This window comes from Diaphorina citri, unplaced genomic scaffold, assembly GCF_000475195.1.
Source record: "Diaphorina citri unplaced genomic scaffold, Diaci psyllid genome assembly version 1.1 scaffold209, whole genome shotgun sequence".
Classification (NCBI taxonomy): Eukaryota; Metazoa; Arthropoda; class Insecta; order Hemiptera; family Psyllidae; genus Diaphorina; species Diaphorina citri.
In genome coordinates this window covers 12,832-36,315 of record NW_007377646.1, presented here as the reverse complement: position 1 = coordinate 36,315, position 23,484 = coordinate 12,832, and the positions used below count along the sequence as shown (strand labels likewise).

Here is a 23,484-nt window from a genome sequence, read left to right as displayed (position 1 = left end):
TCCCCAAATAATTTCCGACAGGGTAGAGATGTTTTTCTCACAATGTATTTTTAACATTTCAAAACCAAAGAGACATCCCTAAGAACATCAGCGGTTGGGAAATCGTAGGGTTGGCCCATTGCTGGTGAACTGTTGATGGCCAACGGTAAGACAGCACGCCAACCTGTACATTTTACCAACCACCAAAACATAAAGGCCAACAATCATAGACTAAGCTAGATAGGTTAGCTAGGGAACTCGATACGTAAAACAGATAGGTAGATAGAAAAGGGTACGCCCGTTCACTGTGTTAATAAATAAATAAAAAATAAATTACCAAACCTAAAATGTTGGTAGGGAAGGTAACTTACAGTTTAAGGATCACAATTTTATAAAACCACACACAAATAAAACACATGTACAATGAAATCACAATATGACATAAAATAAATAATACTGTAGGAAAAGCCCCAGCGCTCATTGTTAGAACTGTGGCCTGGGACTGGTAATTCGGGGGCCGGGGGTTCGAGTAGCGACATAAAAAAGTAGGGTCACTTTGAGATGGACACTTCTTGCTATTTTCCTAAAATAAAATAATACTGAATAAAATAATACATTCACATTAAAAAGCAGAATTATAGTAAGGAAAGACATGTACAGACAATTAAGATTAGGATTAATTAGTAAAGGCAAATACAACCAATACAAAAACAAACTAAAATACGACATAAACCAATATAAGAAAAACACGAATACACAATTTATAAATCAAGCCAAGAATAAAACTAAAGCTACCTGGCATATTGTGAATAAAACTAGAAATAAAAATACACATAAAAAACCTAAAAACTCGAATAGTATTAAAACAATTAAAATTTACGACAATAACAATGAAGTAACAGATTTACAACTGAAGAGTAACTTAATCAATAAAGAATTAGTCAATATCTGTCATGATACTAACATCTCTGGCAACATAAATATATCTCACATTCCTTACAATGAAGCTTGTTTAGAGTTACACCCAGTAAATCATAAAGAAATTGATGAAGCAATTAAATCATTAAATAACACTAAAGCAGTAGGTGTAGATGAAATACCTGTTAGTCTAATAAAATATTGCAGCTTTGAATTATCTACTCCCTTCATAATATTAATAAACAAAATATTTGATACAGGTATCTTTCCTCAAAAACTGAAATATACCAAAGTCAAACAAACTACTTTATAGGAAGGGACATAAAGGGAGATAAAAATATACATACAACAGAACAGGTTCAGGTCGAAGATGTTAAAAAAAAAATCCTATGATTAAGCATAAATAGGTAGAAACAATTACAAAGAGGTTACACATTACAATGAGGTTACAAATCAATTGTGTTCGCAGAATATACAGAATTATAGGTAGGTACATACATTTTTTTTTTAAATTGGTTTCCCTTAAAAAATCTGATATAAATACTGCCGTGCTAAGCGAAAACGCCGTATGTAAAAAACCCTACTTTCGGGAAATCGAGTTTAAAGATATCAATCTATACGGCAAACATACGTCTTTGACATACGGCAAAACGTTTTAGTGTAGTTTTTAAGGGGTTTAGGATAAAGAAAAAAATATATGAACAAAATTTAGGATCATAGGAACCATTTAGCACCAAATACCAAAAATCGATTTTTTTGACATACGGCGTTTTCGCTTAGCACGGCAGAAATTTCATCGATATCGAACAAACCGTTCCTAAGAGCGACATAAAGAACCTACTTCCTTGTCGAAATGACCAATTTCTTATTCTCCACCGTAATGGTCTTGTTCAGGCCCATCTCCCTCCCGAGGTCGCCAAACTGGTTTGCCCTTTCCACGACCGCCCCTCCGGCCGGCACCAGCTGATAAGCCGCCTCTCGCAGCTCCGCCTCCAAATATCTGACGCGCCGTTTGAGATGTTTGTTCTTCTCGCGCAGCAGGAACGCGTTATCGCAAGGAACTGGATCCGACGCGGGTTCGGAGCAATAACAGCGGTAAAACCAGTGGAGTCTATTCTCATACTCTTTCTCCACCAAGGTGAGCGCTTTCTCGTTCGAAATCTTCCGCTCCTGGAGGGCCAGTTCGTATTTTAGCTCCAGCTCTTGGAGGGCGCCGAGTTTCGTCTCCAACTTGAAGTCCAGGCTTTGAACGAGCTTGTCCAGCTCGGTCGTGGTGTTCCGGAGGTCGACGATTCGGTGGAAGTATTTGGTGACCACCAGAGCGAGTTCGCGTGCGTCTAAACGGGCGAGGAGAGTTCGGTAAAGATCGTTTATGGGTCGGGTGTTTTCGACGCCTTTCTGGGAAGCGTTGAAACCATCGGACGCTTTCGGTGTACAATAATTGATTCCCGCTTGATTGACGGTGCTAAAGGATGAGTTATCGGAGCTTAACGTTTGTTTGATAACCGGTTGTTTCGATGCACTCAGTTGGTGAGTGAACGATTGGACGCCCAACGGTTGGGCGAACGTTTGCTTGGTGTTCCCAAGGAAATGATTGGTTGAGTTTCCAAGGTACTGATCGTGATTGTTGGTATGGGTATGACCGAATGTTGTGTTACTGCTGTAACCATTCGGGCCGATTTGGGTTCCACTTGACGTGTTGAAGTGTTCCAACGTAGGACTATTTAATTGGGCATGATCATTTGGGTTACCCATTTGGACTTGATTGATGTAGGAATTTTGCAAGGATGGGTTTATGCCGAACTCACTGTTTTGGCTAGGTTCACTCATGTTACAATGCTTATTGTGGCATGTTTCACCAACGTTTGTGATGTATTGGTTATTCAATTTTGTTTTGCATTGATCTGGAGTGTTTTTGACATGATTGTTTTCTAGATAGCTTCCTTTACTGCTTTGACCACCGTGTTCATCATTGGCATATCCACCAGTATTAGATCCAGAATTGGGATTTGCTTTTGATCCAATATTAGCGAGTCGACTATTGGTGTCATATGCAGCATTTGGTCCGCTATTCGTATTCCCATTGCTTCGACTATTATCGCTACCATTGCCCAGTTCCCAAATAGCGTTTGCCTTATACTCTATCAACTCATCAATGGTCTCAATCGCTTCCTCGTATTCGTAGAACAACTTCCTCGCTAATTCAGATTTCGTGTGATCTCGACACTTGTTCGGAAACAGTTTCATTCGCTTTTCAACGATCACCTGTTTTTGCTCCCGAAGTTCGGCGATTTTCCGTTGGAGGGCGTCCTGTTTGACTTTCACGTTTGAGGCTTCAGCGTTGGTATCGTTGGATGATTCGTTGGTTTGGTCGTGGACGTTTTCTTGGTTTTGACTAGACGCTTCGTCATGTTTCGCTTTCGGGTTTCGCTCTTGACGACAGACGTCTTGGTTTCGCGTTGACTGTTCACAGTGTCCGTTGGTGCCACTTTGGCTTGCAGAAGTTCCAACAGGGTCAGTCTTCCGATCATCCCCGCCTTTCCCAGCGTTTTTCAACCTCGCCACCAAAGAAGAGTTGGACAACTTATCGTTCGCGCCACCTGTGGCAGGATTGTTGGCACCTCGAACGCTCTGGTTGGAACAGTTGGACAGCTGGTCGTCCGGCTTTTTCGTCCGGACACTGTCGGTGGACTTGTTCTTATCGCCGGACTTGTTGAGGATGAAGTTCTTAATTTTCTTACCGGTCGTCGACCTTTCCTTCTCAGCCGGTTTTTCGGAAGAGCGCTCCGTCGAAGGACACCCTGAGGCCGTCACGTTGTGGGACTTTCGAAAGCTAAATGCCCGACTTAGGGAAGACTTCTTCTTCCGCGGCTTTTCGCCGACGGACGTGGCTGCGCCACTTTTGTCGGAGACTGCCGCGACGGACAGGGCGGTCTCGGAGATTTCCGTCGAGTTGGAAATCTTGTAGTTCCTCATGGAAACGCTACCGAGGGTGTCTATGCTGGATTCTGTCTCTAAGAGGTTGTCTAGCTTCTTGTCACTTCCGTTCATAAGCGTTTCAATGACGTCGCATTTCTTGTTCGTCTGTTTGTTTGTGTTTCCGTGAGGTGACTCCACTAGTGGTGTTGTTCCTTGGGGTGTTAGTCCCTGAGGGCTTCCATTGGGTTTGTCCGGTGCCCCGTTCGCGGTACTGGGAAGGTTTGACGTATTGTCGTCAGTTTGACTTGAGGTTTCTGTTCTGTTGGGACCTGTTTGTTTCGGATCGGATAGACACAGAGTGTCTGGGTTTGTAGATTTGTTCGCTACGGTTTCTGGGTCTTTAGTGAGGATTGTGACATTGGGTGTGAATATAGTCGTTACTGTGTTTTGGTTAACTATTTCAGACACAAGGCTAGGTTGTTCTCGGGAAACGCTTTTTTTCGATTCTTTCGGACTTGTCGTCAGGCTACATTCGTTGTTGCCTTCGTTAGCGTTGTGCGTGGTCCGCACGTCTTTAGATGTACACGACGCATTTGACTTTGCGGTTTCGCACCCTCGCTCACTGGGTTCCGCCTGCGCATCCACTTTGATATCCGACGTCTTGCTCAGCGTAGCATTGCTGCTGCTGTCGTTCCCATCCGGTTTGACCGTCTTGTCGCTTTCCGTTGCGTCCTTCTCCCGTCCGAGGGTGTCCGCAAGGTAGCCTGGTTTCAACTTGTTGATGAGACTGTTAATATCCGCGAGCACCTCGCTTTTGTGTCTCTCCCTATTGAAGGTCTCCTCGATGGATTTTATCTTGTACAAGTTAAGCACCAGGTCGTTCTTCATCTGCTTCTTCTTGGCTTTCTCGTCGTCGATTCGTTTTTCAAACTTGCCCAAGATTTTCGTCCAACGGCCCAGGTTTTTGTTTAGCTCCTCAATGTGCTCGTCGCTTTTGATCGTGATCTTGCCGATCTCCTCCAACGTGTGCAGCTTGGCTTCGGTCGTTCCGATCTGCGCCCAGAGCGTGTCGATGTTTGTCGACAGCGTGTTGTCGTTACTCGACATCGGGTCATCTCGGGGCGACTCGGGTTCGCCTTCGGGAATAAGACGATGATCGTACGCGTATTGGTTGACAAGTGCGCTCAAACTTTCGGCAGGAACGCTTGGTTTGTCCACCAGAGCGCGGGTGTGCCGCTTCGCGAACGCGTCTTCGTCGTCGCCTACCTCGACGAGTTTTCTCGAGTCTCGGGAATAAGACGACGATCGTACGCGTATTGGTTGACAAGTGCGCTCAAACTTTCGGCGGGAACGCTTGGTTTGTCCACCAGAGCGCGGGTGTGCCGCTTCGCGAACGCGTCTTCGTCGTCGCCTACCTCGACGAGTTTTCTCGAGTGTTTCCGAACGCGTTTCGGGTTCCCACTCGGCTCGTCGTCGGTTTTCATCCGATTTAGATGATTGAACAGGATCAGCTGCTTGTTGGCGTCTCCCTGTCGGTTCTTCTTGAACTTCATGTTGAGTTTCTGTAGATTTAATTTCTCCTGCATGCGTTTCAACTCGCACAAGTCGTGCTCCAGACTTTCCCGTTTTATCTTCAAGCTGCCCGTTTCCAATCTGATTTTGGCTCGCACGTCGCGACGCAGGGGTTTGTTATTGACGAGAAACGTCAGGAGATTGTTCTTCAGATTAATAAGCTGTTTGAGCTCGTTAATCAGCTTCGAAGCCGTGTCCAGATCGAGAAGTATGATGTTCATTTTCGACTTCTTCATGTCGATCTCGTTCCACACGTTTTGAAATTCGTAGGAAGACACGAGGCTTTCCAAGTCTGGAAGCGCCTCGCTGGGAACGGTGTTGGAAACCCTATTCCCGTCCAAGTGTGGAAGTTCCCTATTTGCCATACCATTGGGAGCTTCGTTCAAGGACGAAACTCTGTCTAGAATATCCTTGGGTACACCTTGGAGAGGTTCCACACCTCGCTGGGAACGGTGTTGGAAACCCTATTCCCGTCCAAGTGTGGATGTTCCCTATTTGCCATACCATCGGGAGCTTCGTTCAAGGACGAAACTCTGTCTAGAATATCCTTGGGTACACCTTGGAGAGGTTCCACGCCATCCTTCAAACCGGCAATATGGTTCACCTGGTCATTCAAAGTAAGATGAGCAATGTTGACCGCTAAGTTCGCCATATCTGGTTCAATCAAAGTGCATGCATTCAAAGCCGCACTTTTTGGTGTTAGTTCGGTCTCGCCATATCTGGTTGAATCAAAGTGCATGCATTCAAAGCCGCACTTTTTGGTGTTAGTTCGGTAAGGGCCAGTTTGTGGTTGATGCTGTTGATTTCGTTAAGCCGTTCGTCTTCAACTGTGCCACGCGTTGTGTTTAGGCAATTATGCCCATCAACTTCAATGTCACCGCGTAGATCAAGGTTCCCTTCTCTGTTTTCCATACAATTCTTCACAGTCTTTGCACAATTGTCGCACTCATTTAAACATTGCTTCAATTGACTTTGCCCAGATTCTCGTCTCAATTCATCATTCCCATCGGTTCCCTTTTGAACATTCCTTGTGCCAGTTTCATGAGCTGGCCCATTTCGGCTTTTCCGCTCCTTAGATCTCCGACTATCACGTCCTTTCGGTTCCTTCCTGTGTCTTCGAGTTTTCTTATCTCGACACTCAGGAGTTCCGGACGGAGACGCGTTAAAACTTTGCGAGGTCAACGGAGATTCAGTGGCGGAGAAACGACTGCCACGGCTGCCTTGCGATGGATTGCTTAACGGTGACTGAGGCTTTGCTTCGCCCGTTTCGTATGACGGCTGCCCCGTGAGCGGCACCATAGGTATGGCGGGCGACAAACCCCCAGCCCGGTGCATGAAAGACGCGAAGTAGTTGTGCGCAATGAACGCTTGGAAGGCGCTCGTATTCATCTGAAACGGAGCCGCCTGTAGGGATTCTACACCCGGGACGAGACCCTGTCCGGGGAAGTTAGGCGACGCCTGTCCGGGGAACCCTTGGTTCCAGTTAGGCGGAATCGAAACTGGCGACCGGGCGTCGCACCCAAAACCCCCGCCAGGTTTTTGAGAATTCACAGGCGAACCGGACGTGTCTAGATGACTAAAGGGACTGTAGTGTTCCGTTCGCTGGGCACCAATCGCGGGATTGTCTTTGAAAACCGAAGGCGCTTGAGGAGTATTGACATTTGACGGTGGTAAACAGGTCACATCTGAGTATATTTGATGACTTACTTGATGAATTTGGTTTACATTTAGATTCTGTTTGTGCACATTTGGGTTGAGATTGTTTATATTTGGGTACATTTGATTGTTTACATACGGTTGACTGTTCATATTTGATTGAGGTAGATTATTTACACATCGATTCTGCACATTTAAATGATGGTTCACATTTGAGTACTGATTTACAGTTGATTGATTTAGACTGTTCATATTCGTTTGATTGTTTAAAGATTGATTTAGATTGTTTACGTTCGTATTTGGCCCAAGATTGTCCCCGGTTCGAGGTTGCTGAAAATCGGTCAGTCGCTGAACAACCAAATTGTCATTCAGGTACGCTCCTAACAAATTGTGTCCAATCGTTTGGTTACCCTGATAACTATTGATCTGATTAGTGTTTGGACTACTTCCAATGGTTCTATCATTTATACAGTGACTATCGATTGTTCTATTACTTTCAATTTGATGATTTTGACTTCTTTGATACCTTTCACTTATCTGACTGCTTTTTTGACAGCTTTCAACAGACTGATTGCTTTGTGGGCTTCCAATTGGTTGATTACTATGTCTTTCAAAAGATTGACTACTTATTCGAACACTTTCCAGGGATCGGTTGCTGCTTGGACTTCCAATGGCTTGGCCATGTCTTTCAATAGAGTCACAACTTTTTCGACTTCCGATGGACCGACTATGTCTTTGAACAGTTTGACTACTGTCATGTATTCCTTTGAAGACTTTTCTCAGATAGGTGTCATTTATTCCAATGGCTTGGCCATGTCTTTCAATAGAGTCACAACTTTTTTGACTTCCGATGGACTGACTATGTCTTTGAACAGTTTGACTACTGTCATGTATTCCTTTGAAGACTTTTCTCAGATAGGTGTCATTTATTGCCTCGATTTTTTCGTTAAGCCGTTCATAGATTCTGTCCAGCTCAGTTTCATTTAGAAGTTGATTCACATGGTCTTCTTCCTCTTCATCTCCTTCTTCTTCACAATCGGTTTCATCGAGCGTTTTGTTCAGATTGCTTTGTTCATCTTCTTCTCCTCCTCTTTCACCATCTTTCATTTCGGCCATTCTTCTTTCATCGCTATTCTTAGGATCTATCATATCTTTTCTATTTTCGTCTGATATTCTGCTTTCAGGGTCGTTTTTGGGACGAACAATTAGGTTGTTTTCCAGAAGGTGTAGATTAGGAACGAGATGGTTTATAGCATTGTTTTGCTGGTTTATCATAGTGTGGACATTGTTTTGCACGATATGGGCCATAGTTGGGAAGTTATTGAAGTTGTTTGGTCCGAAGTTATAGGACATTGGGACATGATTGTTTGGGAATAGATGTCTTGAAATCGGTGGGTTTCCGAGGTGCATATTTGGCTGGGCTTGTTGGGTGTTTGGTTCAGCCAGCATATTTGGCCCCATCAATAGCCCATTTGGTCCCATCAGTGGACCATTGGCCTTGAAATCGGTGGGTTTCCGAGGTGGATATTTGGCTGGGCTTGTTGGGTGTTTGGTTCAGCCAGCATATTTGGCCCCATCAATAGCCCATTTGGTCCCATCAGTGGACCATTGGGACCCATTAGTTGATTATTGGGACTTATCAATTGCCCATTTGATCCTATTACTTGTCCATTAGGACCAGGACCAATTATTTGTCCATTTAGACCTATTAGTTGCCCATTTGGCATTGTTAGTTGCCCATTTAAACCGGTCACTTGAGTTGGTGGCATTTTCACAAATGCTCCACGCTTTCTCCGACTGTCTTCAATTAATTGATTATTGAGTTGGTTGCATTTTCACAAACGCTCCACGCTTTCTCCGACTGTCTTCAATTAATTGATTTGGTTGTTCTCTACATTGGTCTTGTATGAATTTATTTTGTTGTTCTTTATCCAGGGTATTTCCGAGCTGACTGAAGATGAAGCCAGTAGCGATCTAAGTGACAGTGAGCTGGATGATACTCGCAGTATACCCACGAGTGAGGTGGGAAGTGAAGAACTGGCGCTCATAGAAGAGGAAAACTTACTGGAAGAAGAACAAAACTATCTGCTGGAACAAGAACAAATAGAAGATCATAATAAAGAACAACAGCAAGACCAATTCTTACACGAACAAAATCAATTAATACAACAACAAGAAAAATACCAATATAAAGAACAACAAAATAAATTCATACAAGACCAATGTAGAGAACAACCAAATCAATTAATTGAAGACAGTCGGAGAAAGCGTGGAGCATTTGTGAAACATCTGCTTGAACAAGAACAAACAGAAGATCATAATAAAGAACAACAGCAAGACCAATTCTTACACGAACAAAATCAATTAATACAACAACAAGAAAAATACCAATATAAATCAAATATGACAAGATGGATGCAATTTTATGGCCAAGTCTACTATCTACACTAAAGACCAGGAAAAAAAAAATCTGGTCTTTGTTTTGTAGATAGCAGTCCAGGTCAGTTTCCTTCTTTCTTTGCTACCTTTCCCTATTTGCTCATCATTCTTTTTCCTTTCTTTTATCTTTCTCCCTTTTCTCTCTTACAACTTTTTTACAACTTACAACTCTCTTACAACTTACAACTCTTACAAATTACCTACTATATTTTCTAAATAGTTTCCAATTTCTCTTTTAAGGGCATTAAACTGGTCCGGCCAAATGACCACAGTAAATGTTGTTTTTCTGTTATCTCGCAAACGGTAGGAGTCATCGAAAAAAAAGGTAATGAATATAAATGGGGTCAATACACCTATTTAACATGTTTTTTACTTTCTATTACTACAGTATAGCGAGCTATACTAGTAATGAAAGTATTGCACTCGGTCCAATTTGTTTTTTCCTTTCAAGTCCAAAGTTAAAAATTTGAGAGTGGGAAATTAATATGAAAAAGAGATGATGAGGGGAGAATAATAGGGATCAAGTGTGGGGAGAATTTTTTTATACTAAACAACTCTATTTATATTAATCAGTGGACTAGCTCAGTCGTCAATTAGCACTGTGGGGTTTTATCTAATAAAAACGGTGCGGCGCGCCAGTGGAAACACTTGTCTTAAAATAAAACAGAAAAGGAGCTTTACAACTCACAACAGAAAAATAATTATTTACAAACTTACATTGTTTATTTGAGAGTCAGCTGAAAAAACAAATTTTGTATCTTTTGCAGTTTACTGTAAATAAATGCCCTTGCCCAAATTTGGGTGTCTTTGGGGCCATATTATTTTATTATTATTGTTTATTTACTCACCGTAATTCAAGCAATAGAAACAACCAAGTGCCAGCACCACAAGACTTTTCATGGTTAAATCCGAAACAGCCGGGCTTTACCAAATCCAACTGAAAACTCGAACTCCTGCTAAATTAATTGCTGATGGCCGGAACCGCAATGAGTTTAAACTTGGTTTAACTTGACCTGTTAAACTTTAAGTTAAACCAACTGGATTAAGGAGTTTGATTGGCTACAGGCTAGGAACAAAATCTGAATTTAAACGTGGTTCGAGTCTCGTTTTGATATCGATCTTACGAGTACTTCTAAGAGCGAAAATCACAAGAGAGAAAATGATGCGAATTGTGGATTTTCCCTCAATTTTTTTTCATTCTCTTACTGAAGTCATAAATCTGGGATAGAGAGAGTAAAATACACTCGAGAACAATATTTTCATCCTAAACAGAGTCTGTACAATGGTTCAGTCCGATAAGGTCCGTTCTTGGAACGGCTGGCTTTCTCCTATCCTGTCTTATTTCTCTTTTCGCTGTCAGGATGGTCAAACCTTTGTTGCTACACTACTATAGAACCTACCCTCTGTCGAAAAAAACTCTGCTTTCTATTACTAAATTAAAATCCTTACCTAAATAAACGATTTTCACTTTCCTTATCCTATAAGAAGGAAAGTAATGTGATCGGGTCAAATTTTCGATGGTCAGTTTTTAGTGTCAAAACACGTTTTGAGGTCCCTAGAGCCTAAATCCAAGAGAACCTACCCTCTGTCGAAAAAAACTCTGCTTTCTATTACTAAATTAAAATCGTTAGTTCCTAAATAAACGATTTTCACTTTCCTTATCCTATAGGAAGGAAAGTAATGTAATCGGGTCAAATTTTCGATGGTCAGTTTTTAGTGTCAAAACACGTTTTGAGGTCCCTAGAGCCTAAATCCAAAGTTTCAGCCATTGGTCCGTGTGTGTGTCTGTCTGTAAACAAAATATCTCGAGAAGGGTAAGAGCTAGAGACTAGAAATTTGGTATGAAGCTGTGACATGTGACAAGGATGCGACACGAAACTTTTAATTTAGACCGGTGCAACGCTTGGCGGCATTTTACCGCTTTTTGTTGTAATTTAACAATATCTCGGGAACGGTATGAGCTAGAGACTTGAAATTTGGTATATAGTTCACAAATGTGACAAGGATGCGACATGAAACTTGGTTGAGATAGGTGCTGCGGTTGGCGGTATGTTGACCGCTTTTTGGCGGTTTTCTACCGTTTTTTGCCGGTTTTCAGCTATATCGACTAAACGGTTAGAGATATTGTAAAAGTTAGGGTAAAAGAACACTCAAATAAGCATAATTCAATAGGATAAGGAAAGTCGTGTGATGTTCACAACCAGGATTTTTTTTTTTTTTTTGTAAAAATTGTTGACTGTGCAATAGGAATCTACAAAAAAAAGATGAATCTGTTTCAAAATTTTTGCAACCTCAGTATTACTTACATACTTGTTTAAACAGTTGAAGAAACAAGGCGGTAGAGTAATGCGTACATGGATTTGGAAAGACCACATGGATTGCTCGATTTGCAAGGTACATATTATCTAAGGTAGGTTGTGGTATACTTAGGAAACGGTAGATGACTAAATAATTACATTACTTTCCTTCTCTATAGGATAAGGAAAGTAAAAAAAGAAAAAAAAAAAATATATATTTTACGAATCTCATGAGTTTAACCTCTGCAAATACAATTTTTATTAAAAAAATCATGGGTTGGGTTCCGTAAAAAAAAACAAAAAAAAAAAAACAACATTTTGAGAGATAAAATTAAGAAAAATTTGGTGATTTTTTCCCCAAATAATTTCAGACAGGGTAGAGATGTTTTTCTCACAATGTATTTTTAACATTTCAAAACCAAGGAGACATCCCTAAGAACATCAGTGGTTGGGAAATCGTAGGGTTGGCCCATTGCTGGCGAACTGTTGATGGCCAACGCTAAGACAGCACGCCAACTTGTACATTTTGCCAACCACCAAAACATAAAGGCCAACAATTACCAAACCTAAAATGTTGGTAGGGAAGGTAGCTTACAATTTAAGGATCACAATTTTATAAAACCACACACAAATAAAACACATGTACAATGAAATCACAATATGACATAAAATAAATAATACTGTAGGAAAAGCCCCAGCGCTCAGTGTTAGAACTGTGGCCTGGGACTGGTAATTCGGGGGCCGGGGGTTCGAGTAGCGACATAAAAAAGTAGGGTCACTTTGAGATGGACACTTCTTGCTATTTTCCTAAAATAAAATAAAATAATACTGAATAAAATAATACATTCACACAAGGAATACATTTACAACAAAAATATACATACAACAGAACAGGTTAAGGTCGAAGATGTTAAAAAAAATCCTATGATTAAGCATAAATAGGTAGAAACAATTACAAAGAGGTTACACATTACAATGAGGTTACAAATCAATTGTATTCACAGAATATACACAATTATAGGTACATAAATATTATTTATGAGTTTAATTATGCAAAATACAATTTTCATTTAAAAAAAATTGGGTTGGGTTCCGTAAAAAAAAAACAATATTTTGAGAGATAAAATTAAGAACTATATTAAAAATAAAATTAATTAACTAGATAAAATTAATTATTTGGGGAAAAAAATCACAAAATTGGTGATTTTTGCCCCAAATAATTTCAGACAGGGTAGAGATGTTTTTCTCACAATGTATTTTTAACATTTCAAAACCAAGGAGACATCCCTAAGAACATCAGTGGTTGGGAAATCGTAGGGTTGGCCCATTGCTAGTGAACTGTTGATGGCCAACGCTAAGACAGCACGCCAACTTGTACATTTTGCCAACCACCAAAACATAAAGGCCAACAATTACCAAACCTAAAATGTTGGTAGGGAAGGTAGCTTACAATTTAAGGATCACAATTTTATAAAACCACACACAAATAAAACACATGTACAATGAAATCACAATATGACATAAAATAAATAATACTGTATTTATTTAAAAAAATTTGGGTTGGGTTCCGTAAAAAAAACAACAATATTTTGAGAGATAAAATTAAGAACTATATTAAAAATAAAATTAATTACCTAGATAAAATTAATTATTTGGGGAAAAAATCACAAAATTGGTGATTTTTTCCCCAAATAATTTCAGACAGGGTAGAGATGTTTTTCTCACAATGTATTTTAGACATTTCAAAACCAAGGAGACATCCCTAACAACATCGGTGATTGGGAAATCGTAGGGTTGGCCCATTGCTGGCGAACTGTTGATGGCCAACGGTAAGACAGCACGCCAACTTGTACATTTTGCCAACCACCAAAACATAAAGGCCAACAATTACCCAACCTAAAATGTTGGTAGGGAAGGTAACTTACAATTTAAAGATCACAATTTTATAAAACCACACACAAATAAAACACATGTACAATGAAATCACAATATGACATAAAATAAATAATACTGTAGGAAAAAAACCTAAAATGTTCGTAGGGAAGGTAACTTACAGTTTAAAGATCACAATTTTATAAAACCACACACAAATAAAAAACATGTACAATGAAATCACAATATGACATAAAATAAATAATACTGTAGGAAAAGCCCCAGCGCTCAGTGTACTTACAATTTAAAGATCACAATTTTATAACACCACACACAAATAAAAAACATGTACAATGAAATCACAATATGACATAAAATAAATAATACTGTAGGAAAAGCCCCAGCGCTCAGTGTTAGAACTGTGGCCTGGGACTGGTAATTCGGGGGCCGGGGGTTCGAGTAGCGACATAAAAAAGTAGGGTCACTTTGAGATGGACACTAGAGGCCAAATATGAGGGGGAGCCAGGGGCTGCCGTGCCATCTTTAGGGGCCTCACTGGGGGTTACTCCATCTTTAGGGGCCTCGCTTGACGGAGCATCTTTAGGGGCCTCACTTGACGGAGCATCTTTAGGGGCCTCACTTGACGGAGCATCTTTAAGAGCTTCAGTGGACGGAGCATCTTTAAGAGCTTCAGTGGACGAAGTATCCTTAGGGGCTTCACTTGACGTAGGTGCGTCTTTAGGGGCATCGCTTGAAGACGTTGAATCATCTTTGGGGGCCTCACTTGAGGTTGCTCCATCTTTAGGCGCCTCAGGTGAGGTTGAATTAGGGGCATTGGTTGATGAAGAGATTGACAGGGTAGTTTCGTTCGCACTTTGAGTAGTGGCTGAAAGAAATTGAACGAGCGATATGAGGTTCAAGTTTTTCACGAGTAATCAGAGAGGAGTAAAATCTTATCGTCCCGAAATAGAAGAGAGAAGGAAAATCTTATCGTCCCGAAATAAAAGAGAGAAGGAAAATCTTATCGTCCCGAAATAGAAGAGAGAAGGAAGACAGGAAAGGAGAAAGCCGGCCGTTCCGAGAACGAAAATTATCCGTTCAGGATATTCACAGAAGGAATACATTTACAACAAAAATATACATACAACAGAACAGGTTCAGGTCGAAGATGTTAAAAAATACTGAATAAAATAAATAAAATAATACATTCACAGAAGGAATACATTTACAACAAAAATATACATACAACAGAACAGGTTCAGGTCGAAGATGTTAAAAAAAAATTCCCATGATTAAGCATAAATAGGTAGAAACAATTACAAAGAGGTTACAGATAAAGGCAAATACAACCAATACAAAAACAAACTAATATACGACATAAACCAATATAAGAAAAACACGAATACACAATTTAAAAATCAAGCCAAGAATAAAACTAAAGCTACCTGGCATATTGTGAATAAAACTAGAAATAAAAATACACATAAAAAACCTAAAAACGCGTGACCTAGTGATTACAAGGCTATTCTCCCGAAGTCATAACAGAAAAGTTCCGGGACCAAAAAAGAAGAGCGGGGAGGTTTTTTAGCGGGTTGAGCGGCCAGGAATGGTGCCACAGAAGGGCGAACCTTCTTGGCTTTCTCGTCGTCGATTCGCTTTTCGAACTTGCCCAAGATTTTCGTCCAACGGCCCAGGTTTTTGTTTAGCTCCTCAATGTGCTCGTCGCTTTTGATCGTGATCTTGCCGATCTATATTAAAACAATTAAAATTTACGACAATAACAATGAAGTAACAGATTTACAACTGAAGAGTAACTTAATCAATAAAGAATTAGTCAATATCTGTCAAGATACTAACATCTCTGGCAACATAAATATACCTATCTCACATTCCTTACAATGAAGCTTGTTTAGAGTTACACCCAGTAAATCATAAAGAAATTGATGAAGCAATTAAGTCATTAAATAACACTAAAGCAGTAGGTGTAGATGAAATACCTGTTAGTCTAATAAAATATTGCAGCTTTGAATTATCCACTCCCTTCATAATATTAACCCCTTAGAGTACCATTTAATTTTCGCAAAGTGTCTCCCAAAAGTACCATTTTTTTTCTTCTTTGAATATGTTCTAAATTTCATGGCTGGGATTGAACCCACGCCCTCCTGTTTACCAGGCAAGCGCCTTGACCACTACACCACCAAGGCAGGTAAGCCCTTAATAAATTCATGGAAGCGTATGGCCTTCAGGGCTGTTTGCCCCACACCTAAGCCTCAGGTGGGCTCTTTACGTATGACCCTAAATCCATGCAGGCTGTAGAAAACACCATAGTAGTGAACAGTTGGCTTCAGAGAGTTTAGATTCAAACCTAGCTTAGGTATGTTTTTTTTTTACAGCAATGAAAATAGTCACCTACGCCTAGGGTACAGGAACTTTACGGCTTTTGTTCAGCAATATAAATAAGTACATACTAAGGCCAGCCATTCATTATCAGGTAGACCTGACACCTGATGAGCACACACACACTATCAGGTTGACCTGACACGCGACATTTTAGTCGATTACTCGCAAATAGACGTGTATATGAGGAAGTGTATTGATAAGTTCTGAGGAAGTACCAAAGTATTGTGAGGGAAGTAACAAAGAATTTAAACACTAGACAACACGCTGCATATCGAATCGGGAAGTATTTTGAACGAGCTCGTGCGCGACATTCTAGTGGACTACTCCCAAATAGACGTGTATATGAGGAAATGTATTGACGATATGATTGCATAGGTATTTTCTCTCAAGAGAGGAGCAACCAGACAAATAATAATAAAATACTGAAATAAAATGAAAACAAACAGTGAACATTTACTACCTGTTTGGTTCGATTTTTTTTTTTTTTGAACAGAAACATGGAAAAACTCAAAAAAGGAGAAATATTGAAATACAAGGGTCAAAATTATTATTATTTTTTTTTTTTTAAATTATTTTATCCACCAAAATTCAAGAACAGTCTTCTCTCTGTTTAACAACTCCTAGCCAGACAGTTTCAGTTAGTACTCACCATAAGTGACAAATGTCATGTGATGATCACCAGCAATGAACTCCTGTGCGAGTGACTGATATGATTGCATAGGTATTTTCTCTCAAGAGAGGAGCAACCAGACAAATAATGATAAAATACTGAAATAAAATGAAAACAAACAGTGAACATTTACTACCTGTTTCGATTTTTTTTTTGAACAGAAACGTGGAAAAACTCAAAAAAGGAGAAATATTGAAATACAAGGGTCAAGAATATATATATTTTTTTTTAATTATTTTATCCACCAAAATTCAATAAAACATTAATAATTACATATTAAATGATGGTTAATTCTGGTAAAAATGGAATAGGTACAAGACAAACTATATTTTCATCATGCTGAACATGGTATGAGAAATAAGGTGTTCAAACACAACTTTTTTGTTCAAAATCTTTTTATTTTGCAACAAAATAACAACATAAGTTTCCAATAACATTACCCATGTTTTTTCCCATGTTTTTATTCCATTACTGTAGAATTACAACTTTCTGTCAGTGAAAATATGACAGAAATGTAGTAGATCCATAGGTAAGTTTTACATTAGATTAGCATGGTCTAAAGACAGGGGAAAGTATCAAACCTATAACTTCCTAACGATCAGTCAGATAGGAAATGAAAGTTACACCATTCAACAGCCAGATGCTAGTCTTCTCTCTGTTTAACGTCTCCTAGCCAGACAGTTTCAGTTAGTACTCACCATAAGTGACAAATGTCATGTGATGATCACCAGCAATGAACTCCTGTGCGAGTGACAGACACACAGTGTCATACATAAAATACTGGTTGGTTGTTTCAACTTCCTTAATTCGCATGGCAATCTGCAATTTCTGACATATCTATAATTTTTCTTTTTACCCTGGTAATGCCGCCACTGGTCGCTACTTGCTACTCAATTGTCCTCACGATGAGTGCACCCCGAACTCCAAACACAGAGCCGAAAAAACTTCGACCGCGCCGGGAATCATATTTTTATTCTATTTCTTCTCCGTGGCTGTCATATTTTTATTCTATAACTTTTTTCCCCAGGATTTTCATCACGACGCTTCCATACTGAACTACAAGGCTCACCAGATCAAACTCCTGTGCGAGTGACAGACACACAGTGTCATACATAAAATACTGGTTGGTTGTTTCAACTTCCTTGATTCGCATGGCAATCTGCACTGCCAGATTGTTTTGTGGAGTCATGATGGAAGCTGTTTGTGGTGATGGGGTTGATAGAGATGGCTACAGGGGTTAGAGGTACGGGGGATGGTTAAAATTCAGTGGTTGTTTGAGAGGACAAGGGGAAAGATCTGTAAGAATATAAGAAATTTATTGAATTAAGTAACCTGGTTTATTGTACTCAAAGACATAAAACTTTCCTCCAGCAGTCCAAACAAACCACAGTCAAACATCATGAGGACCTGTGCTTTCCCTTTGAATTATGAGTGGTTAAAATTCAGTGGTTGTTTGAGAGGACATGTGGAAAGATCTGTAAGAATATAAGAAATTTATTGAATTAAGTAACCTGGTTTATTGAACTCAAAGACATAAAACTTTCCTCCAGCAGTCCAAACAAACCACAGTCAAACATCATGAGGACCTGTGCTTTCCCTTTGAATTATGATAAAACCTTTGTAACCTCCAGCTAGCCAGGCTGGTTTAGGTTTGGCTGCTCTGGTCCTGATTTATAGCCCCACAGCAAGACACTAGTCTGCTCCCTGATTAAGGTTCCCCTGCCAGAAAAATGAAGGACTTATAGAAACCCTGATGATCAGCAATGCTTAACTCCATCATGGTACCTACTTGGGGTGTAGATTAGGAACGAGATGGTTTATAGCCTTGTTTTGCTGGTTTATCATAGTGTGGACATTGTTTTGCACGCTATGGGCCATAGTTGGGAAGTTGTTGAAGTTGTTTGGTCCGAAGTAATAGGACATTGGGACATGATTGTTTGGGAATAGATGCCTTGAAATCGGTGGGTTTCCGAGGTGCATATTTGGCTGGGCTTGTTGGGTGTTTGGTTCAGCCAGCATATTTGACCCCATCAATAACCCATTTGGTCCCATCAGTGGACCATTGGGACCCATTAGTTGGTTATTGGGACTTATCAATTGCCCATCTGATCCTATTACTTGTCCATTAGGACCAGGACCAATTATTTGTCCATTTAGACCTATTAGTTGCCCATTTAAACCGGTCACTTGAGTTGGTGGCATTTTCACAAATGCTCCACGCTTTCTCCGACTGTCTTCAATTAATTGATTTGCTGGAATACCTGATTTTGTCCTCTTTCACAAGGGAACAGCTCGATTGATTTTGACAATTTTCTTTTTTGGAGTTGGTGTTGTATGTGTTGATTGGGTTGGATTGGTTATGTTGAAGAATGTTTGAGCCAGTTGCTAGGTTGCTACTGAAAATTGTCTTTTTATCATGATTCAGAATTGAGGCACATAGATTGATATTTGTGTAAGTTGTTAAAAGTGATATTGAACCCATATACCAGGGGTTTCCAACTAGCGGCCCGCGGGCCACATGTGGCCCGCCAGACCATTTTTGTGGCCCGCAAAGCTTTTTGAGATTTGTACAAACTTACCTAAAGTGTAGTTATCATTGAGTCTTGGAAACTGACCCGCTTTAGTGTTCATTAGGTGAATACTTTTTGAAAAATTTCGCCTGCGGCACTCAAAGTTCGATCGGACTACATTTCTGAAAAGTTGGGGAATGGGGGGGGGCTGTTACTACAATGTTCCCCTATGTACATAGGGGCACATATTATGTGGCCCGCGAAGTACCTCCCAATGTAGCATGTGGCCCGCATACATATCGAAGTTGGAAACCCCTGCCCTATACCCAAGTACTTAATAAATGAGGAAAATTCGTGATGTGCAGTGATCAATATAAACTTTATGTTATTATTTATTTTTTACTTCTCCTACAATAATTTCTTTACAATCTCACAACTTTCCATTTCCCCATACACACGTCTATTTAGTACGTTCAAAACACTTCCACATTCTAAACAAAGCGTACTTTCAATAGTTTGTTACATCCCCCTACAATACTTTGGTACTTCTTCACAACTTATCAATATATTTCCTCATAAAAACAACCATTTAGTCCGTTCAAAATACTTCCACATTCTAAACAAAGCGTATTTTCAATAGTTTGTTACATCCCCCTACAATACTTACAACTTATCAATACATTTCCTCATATACACGTCTATTTGGGAGTAGTCCACTAGAATGGTATACCTACCTGGAACTGAGTGGCTGGCCTAATATAGTGGCCCCCAGGACAAATAAAATTTCCATCACTCACCAATTTCAAATATGAATCGGACAGCATTGAATACACTGATGTTGTTAACATAATCGATTTTGTCAATATATTTGACTGGTGTGCTATCATTCACTTCATTTGGTTGATCAATAGCCACAACTGTTGTACTACCAGAAGGGTCTCCTTCTAGCATTTTGGTTCAGCTATTGACAGGATGATGATGAACAGGTTTTTGTATAGCGGTCACAGGAAAACACCAGAGCCAGAGAAGGTAGGTCCTTAGCTCAGTTTGTGATTTCTTGATGACTTATCTAGTTTGCAAACTGACAAAGGCAAATTTGACTATTACGGTGTTACCTCCTGCCTCCTGATAGGGTTTAGGTTTCCGCTTTCGGTCGGTCGGACTGTCGGACCGAAAACTTCACAAAAATCCGGATAAATTTCAAAATTTACCGCCACTCGTTTGTTTACTTTTCAAGGAGGTACGAGCGCAGCGGATTCGTATTTTTCCAAGTACGGAAAAACGTGTTACCGTACGGTGTACGGTATTTCTTTTCATGGTATTTCAACAAACCGATGCCCCCAGATGCAGATTTTTTGCTTTTAAAAGTTTTAAAAAATTTCAACAACTTTCTTCAATTTTTTTGTGCTTTTTGAATTTTTGATCAAAAAGTTGAAATTTCAGTAAAATTAGGAGCTAAATATAAAGGAAATCATCAATAATTGGCCGTTGCCTACACCCAGACCTCTCTCCTTCTTTCCACTTTAATTTGAACCCCGAGAAAACCTTCTGGTCCTCTAATTCCCTCAGAAACAGTGTTCCCCCCTAGAACAACTGGACCTCCAGTTCTAAAGTGTTTTATGGTGGTCCCAAATCTGTATTGTACCTCCCACAGAATGTGAGCCTTTCTGGCTGTATCCAGGAAGCAGGGGACTAAGGACTGAGGTCCCCTTTGGTAAGGGTAAAACCCAACATCATGAATAGCCAGCAGAGGGAGAGATCTAAAGGTACATATGTACTCAAGTAGGTACCATGATGGAGTTAAGCATTGCTGATCATCAGGGTTTCTATAAGTCCTTCATTTTTCTGGCAGGGGAACCTTAATCAGAGAGCAGACTAGTGTCTTGCTGTGGGGCTATAAATCAGGACCAGAGCAGCCAAACCTAAACCAGCCTGGCTAGCTGGGGGTTACAAAGGTTTTATCATAATTCAAAGGGAAAGCACAGGTCCTCATGATGCTAATGTAGACGTAGAAGTCCAAGAAGAAGAAGTAGATCCCAAAATGGACAACGGAAAGTCCGAATCTGACAAAATAGGCAACGAATTAGAACCCCATTTGGTCAAGGTACAAGACCATACGGACAAAATGGAACCCAAACTAGATAAAAGACCGATCCAACTCGATAGGCTAGACCCTAAACTGACCCAAGACGGATCGGGCAAAAAAGAGCCCAAACCAGACAAAGTAGGACCCCAAAGAAACGAATTAGAACCCAAAGCGGACAAAATGGGACCCAAACGAAACAAATTAGTACCCAGTTTGGCTCCAATAAAACCCAATCTGGCCCCAATAGAACTTAATTTGACCCCAATAGAACCCAATTTGACCCCAATAGCACCCAATTTGACCAAAGTCCGAGATCAAATAGACAAAGAGTTCACGGAAAACAACACGTCAGGTGTTTGGTCTGCCAATGTAATCCAGGGTATTTCCAATTTGACCCCAATAGCACCCACTTTGACCAAAGTCCGAGATCAAATAGACAAAGAGTTCACGGAAAACAACACGTCAGGTGTTTGGTCTGCCAATGTAATCCAGGGTATTCACAAAAATATTATCAATCTATGTGCCTCAAATCTGAATCATGATAAAAAAAAGACAATTTTCAGTAGCAACCTAGCAACTGGCTCAAACATTCTTCAACATAACCAATCCAACCCAATCATAACACATACAACACCAACACCAAAAAAGAAAATCGTCAAAATCAATCGAGCTGTTCCCTTGTGAAAGAGGACAAAATCAGGTATTCCAGCATAACAGACAGAACTGTATTGTTTTGTACAATGCTTATGGTACCTGAGATCAATCAATGTGATTTCTCAATTATTTAGCCTTAAGATACCATGTTTGTTACTTAAAATGCGCATCGTGTAATTGTAAGTAACAAACATGGTATCTTAAGGCTAAATAATTGAGAAATCACATTAACAGACAGAAATTTAGCCTAGTGAGGGCTACTTTGAACTGTCAAACTATTTTGACTTGGCGGGGCGCTCCTTAATTCCTCCAATGACAATGATACCCATCCAAATACTCACCAAGACGAGCGTTGTTTAACCTCAGTGGTGTACGGAATATTGGTGAGATGGGTTCATGTTATACATGTTCATGATATTATCCAACATTTCCCATAGTTTCTCACGACTCAAATCAGGATCAAATACCTAGAACAACAGGAGAGAAATAATCGTACAAGCTTAATAATAATAAATAACGAAGGAAATCAAAATGAAACCTATTGAGAGGGAGCAGAAATACAAGGATCGAAATGGGGAAGGCTTCGTACATGGACCCGCCCCATGATGAAACGATTATGGATTGATTGATGATTTTGGTGCTCCCTGCAGCATTGTAGGATTCTCCAAATATCTCAAAAATCCCAACACCCAATGTTCAAATACCATGCTAGCACCGGTAGCTATGGGCATTTATATTTTACATAGCTTCTCATTTTCCTCACGAGGCTGACCCTGCAACAACCAGTCACGGAATGAATCATTTGCATGAGTATTTTTTTTTTTTTTTGTGGTTGACTGTGGTTCAGGACGAGCCAGCCAATTTAACACAAGGATGCCTGATGGAGTCAAAATGACTCCTTTTCATTTTCAAACTAAGATTTTTTTGACCATTATGGCACATAGGACATAAAATGCTGGGATTTAATATTTTCTTTTTTTTTTTAGTTACACATATGGTTCAAATTTGAAGTCTTTACGGCCAATATTTCCATGTGAAAAAAAGAATTACCTTGGATGCCCAAGGAGTCATTTTGACTCCTCGAAGGTTTTAGAACCTCAAAGGTTGCCAGTTTATATTTTTGGGACAAAGAAATATGTCAATGTACTTTTTACTGAGAAATCAATTGGTGCTACTTTCAGAAGTTTCAGAACCATCCGACTCACAGTTTAGGAGTTATGGGTTCGAGACTTGACAAAGTCAAGACAATTTACTGATTTTATACAAGGCATTAAAAACTTTCCGTTGTAGCAACTAGAATAACCAAATGGTCAATTTCATGTGATTTTTCATGCCAAATTGAATGGTGTAACTTTCATTTCCTATCTGACTGATAGTTAGGAAGTTATAGGTTTGATACTTTCCCCTGTCTTTAGACCATGCTAATCTAATGTAAAACTTACCTATGGATCTACTACATTTCTGTCATATTTTCACTGACAGAAAGTTGTAATTCTACAGTAATGGAATAAA

The 23,484-nt window shown here is 39.9% G+C and overlaps 2 protein-coding genes and 1 long non-coding RNA gene across 3 annotated transcripts; all 3 read right to left on the bottom strand.

The window, feature by feature from the left end:
* Positions 1–1,657: 1,657 nt before the first annotated feature.
* LOC108251985 lies at positions 1,658–8,534 on the bottom strand. Its single transcript, XM_026821191.1, has 5 exons — positions 7,860–8,534; positions 6,144–7,727; positions 5,828–6,078; positions 5,232–5,690; positions 1,658–5,082 (listed from the first exon to the last, which is right to left on the bottom strand). The coding sequence occupies exons 1-5, from the start codon at positions 8,524–8,526 to the stop codon at positions 1,735–1,737; spliced, it is 6,309 nt and encodes a 2,102-aa protein (XP_026676992.1). The 5' UTR covers positions 8,527–8,534; the 3' UTR covers positions 1,658–1,734.
* Positions 8,535–12,369: 3,835 nt separating this feature from the next.
* Positions 12,370–13,933, bottom strand: LOC113466081. Its single transcript, XR_003390595.1, has 2 exons — positions 13,806–13,933; positions 12,370–13,201 (listed from the first exon to the last, which is right to left on the bottom strand). It is a non-coding gene; the product is annotated as an uncharacterized LOC113466081 (long non-coding RNA).
* A 132-nt stretch (positions 13,934–14,065) lies between these two features.
* Positions 14,066–17,911, bottom strand: LOC103506017 (cell wall protein SED1-like). The gene is made up of 3 exons (XM_008470396.1): positions 17,792–17,911; positions 17,421–17,541; positions 14,066–14,538 (listed from the first exon to the last, which is right to left on the bottom strand). Exons 1-3 carry the CDS (start codon positions 17,909–17,911, stop codon positions 14,066–14,068), a joined length of 714 nt encoding a protein of 237 aa, XP_008468618.1.
* Between the last annotated feature and the right edge of the window lie 5,573 nt (positions 17,912–23,484).

Coding starts and splice junctions, on each gene's coding strand:
- LOC108251985 (XM_026821191.1), bottom strand. CDS start 8,526: ATGGGACCAAATGGGCTATTGATGGGGCCAAATATGCTGGCTGAACCA. Junction 6,079..6,143: donor TACCGAACTAACACCAAAAA/GTGCGGCTTTGA, acceptor TAACACCAAAAA/GTGCGGCTTTGAATGCATGC. Junction 5,691..5,827: donor CCAACACCGTTCCCAGCGAG/GTGTGGAACCTC, acceptor GTTCCCAGCGAG/GCGCTTCCAGACTTGGAAAG.
- LOC103506017 (XM_008470396.1), bottom strand. CDS start 17,911: ATGACTCCACAAAACAATCTGGCAGTGCAGATTGCCATGCGAATCAAG. Junction 17,542..17,791: donor TCGCACAGGAGTTTGATCTG/GTGAGCCTTGTA, acceptor CAGAAATTGCAG/ATTGCCATGCGAATTAAGGA. Junction 14,539..17,420: donor CATGACATTTGTCACTTATG/GTGAGTACTAAC, acceptor AATTTCTTTCAG/CCACTACTCAAAGTGCGAAC.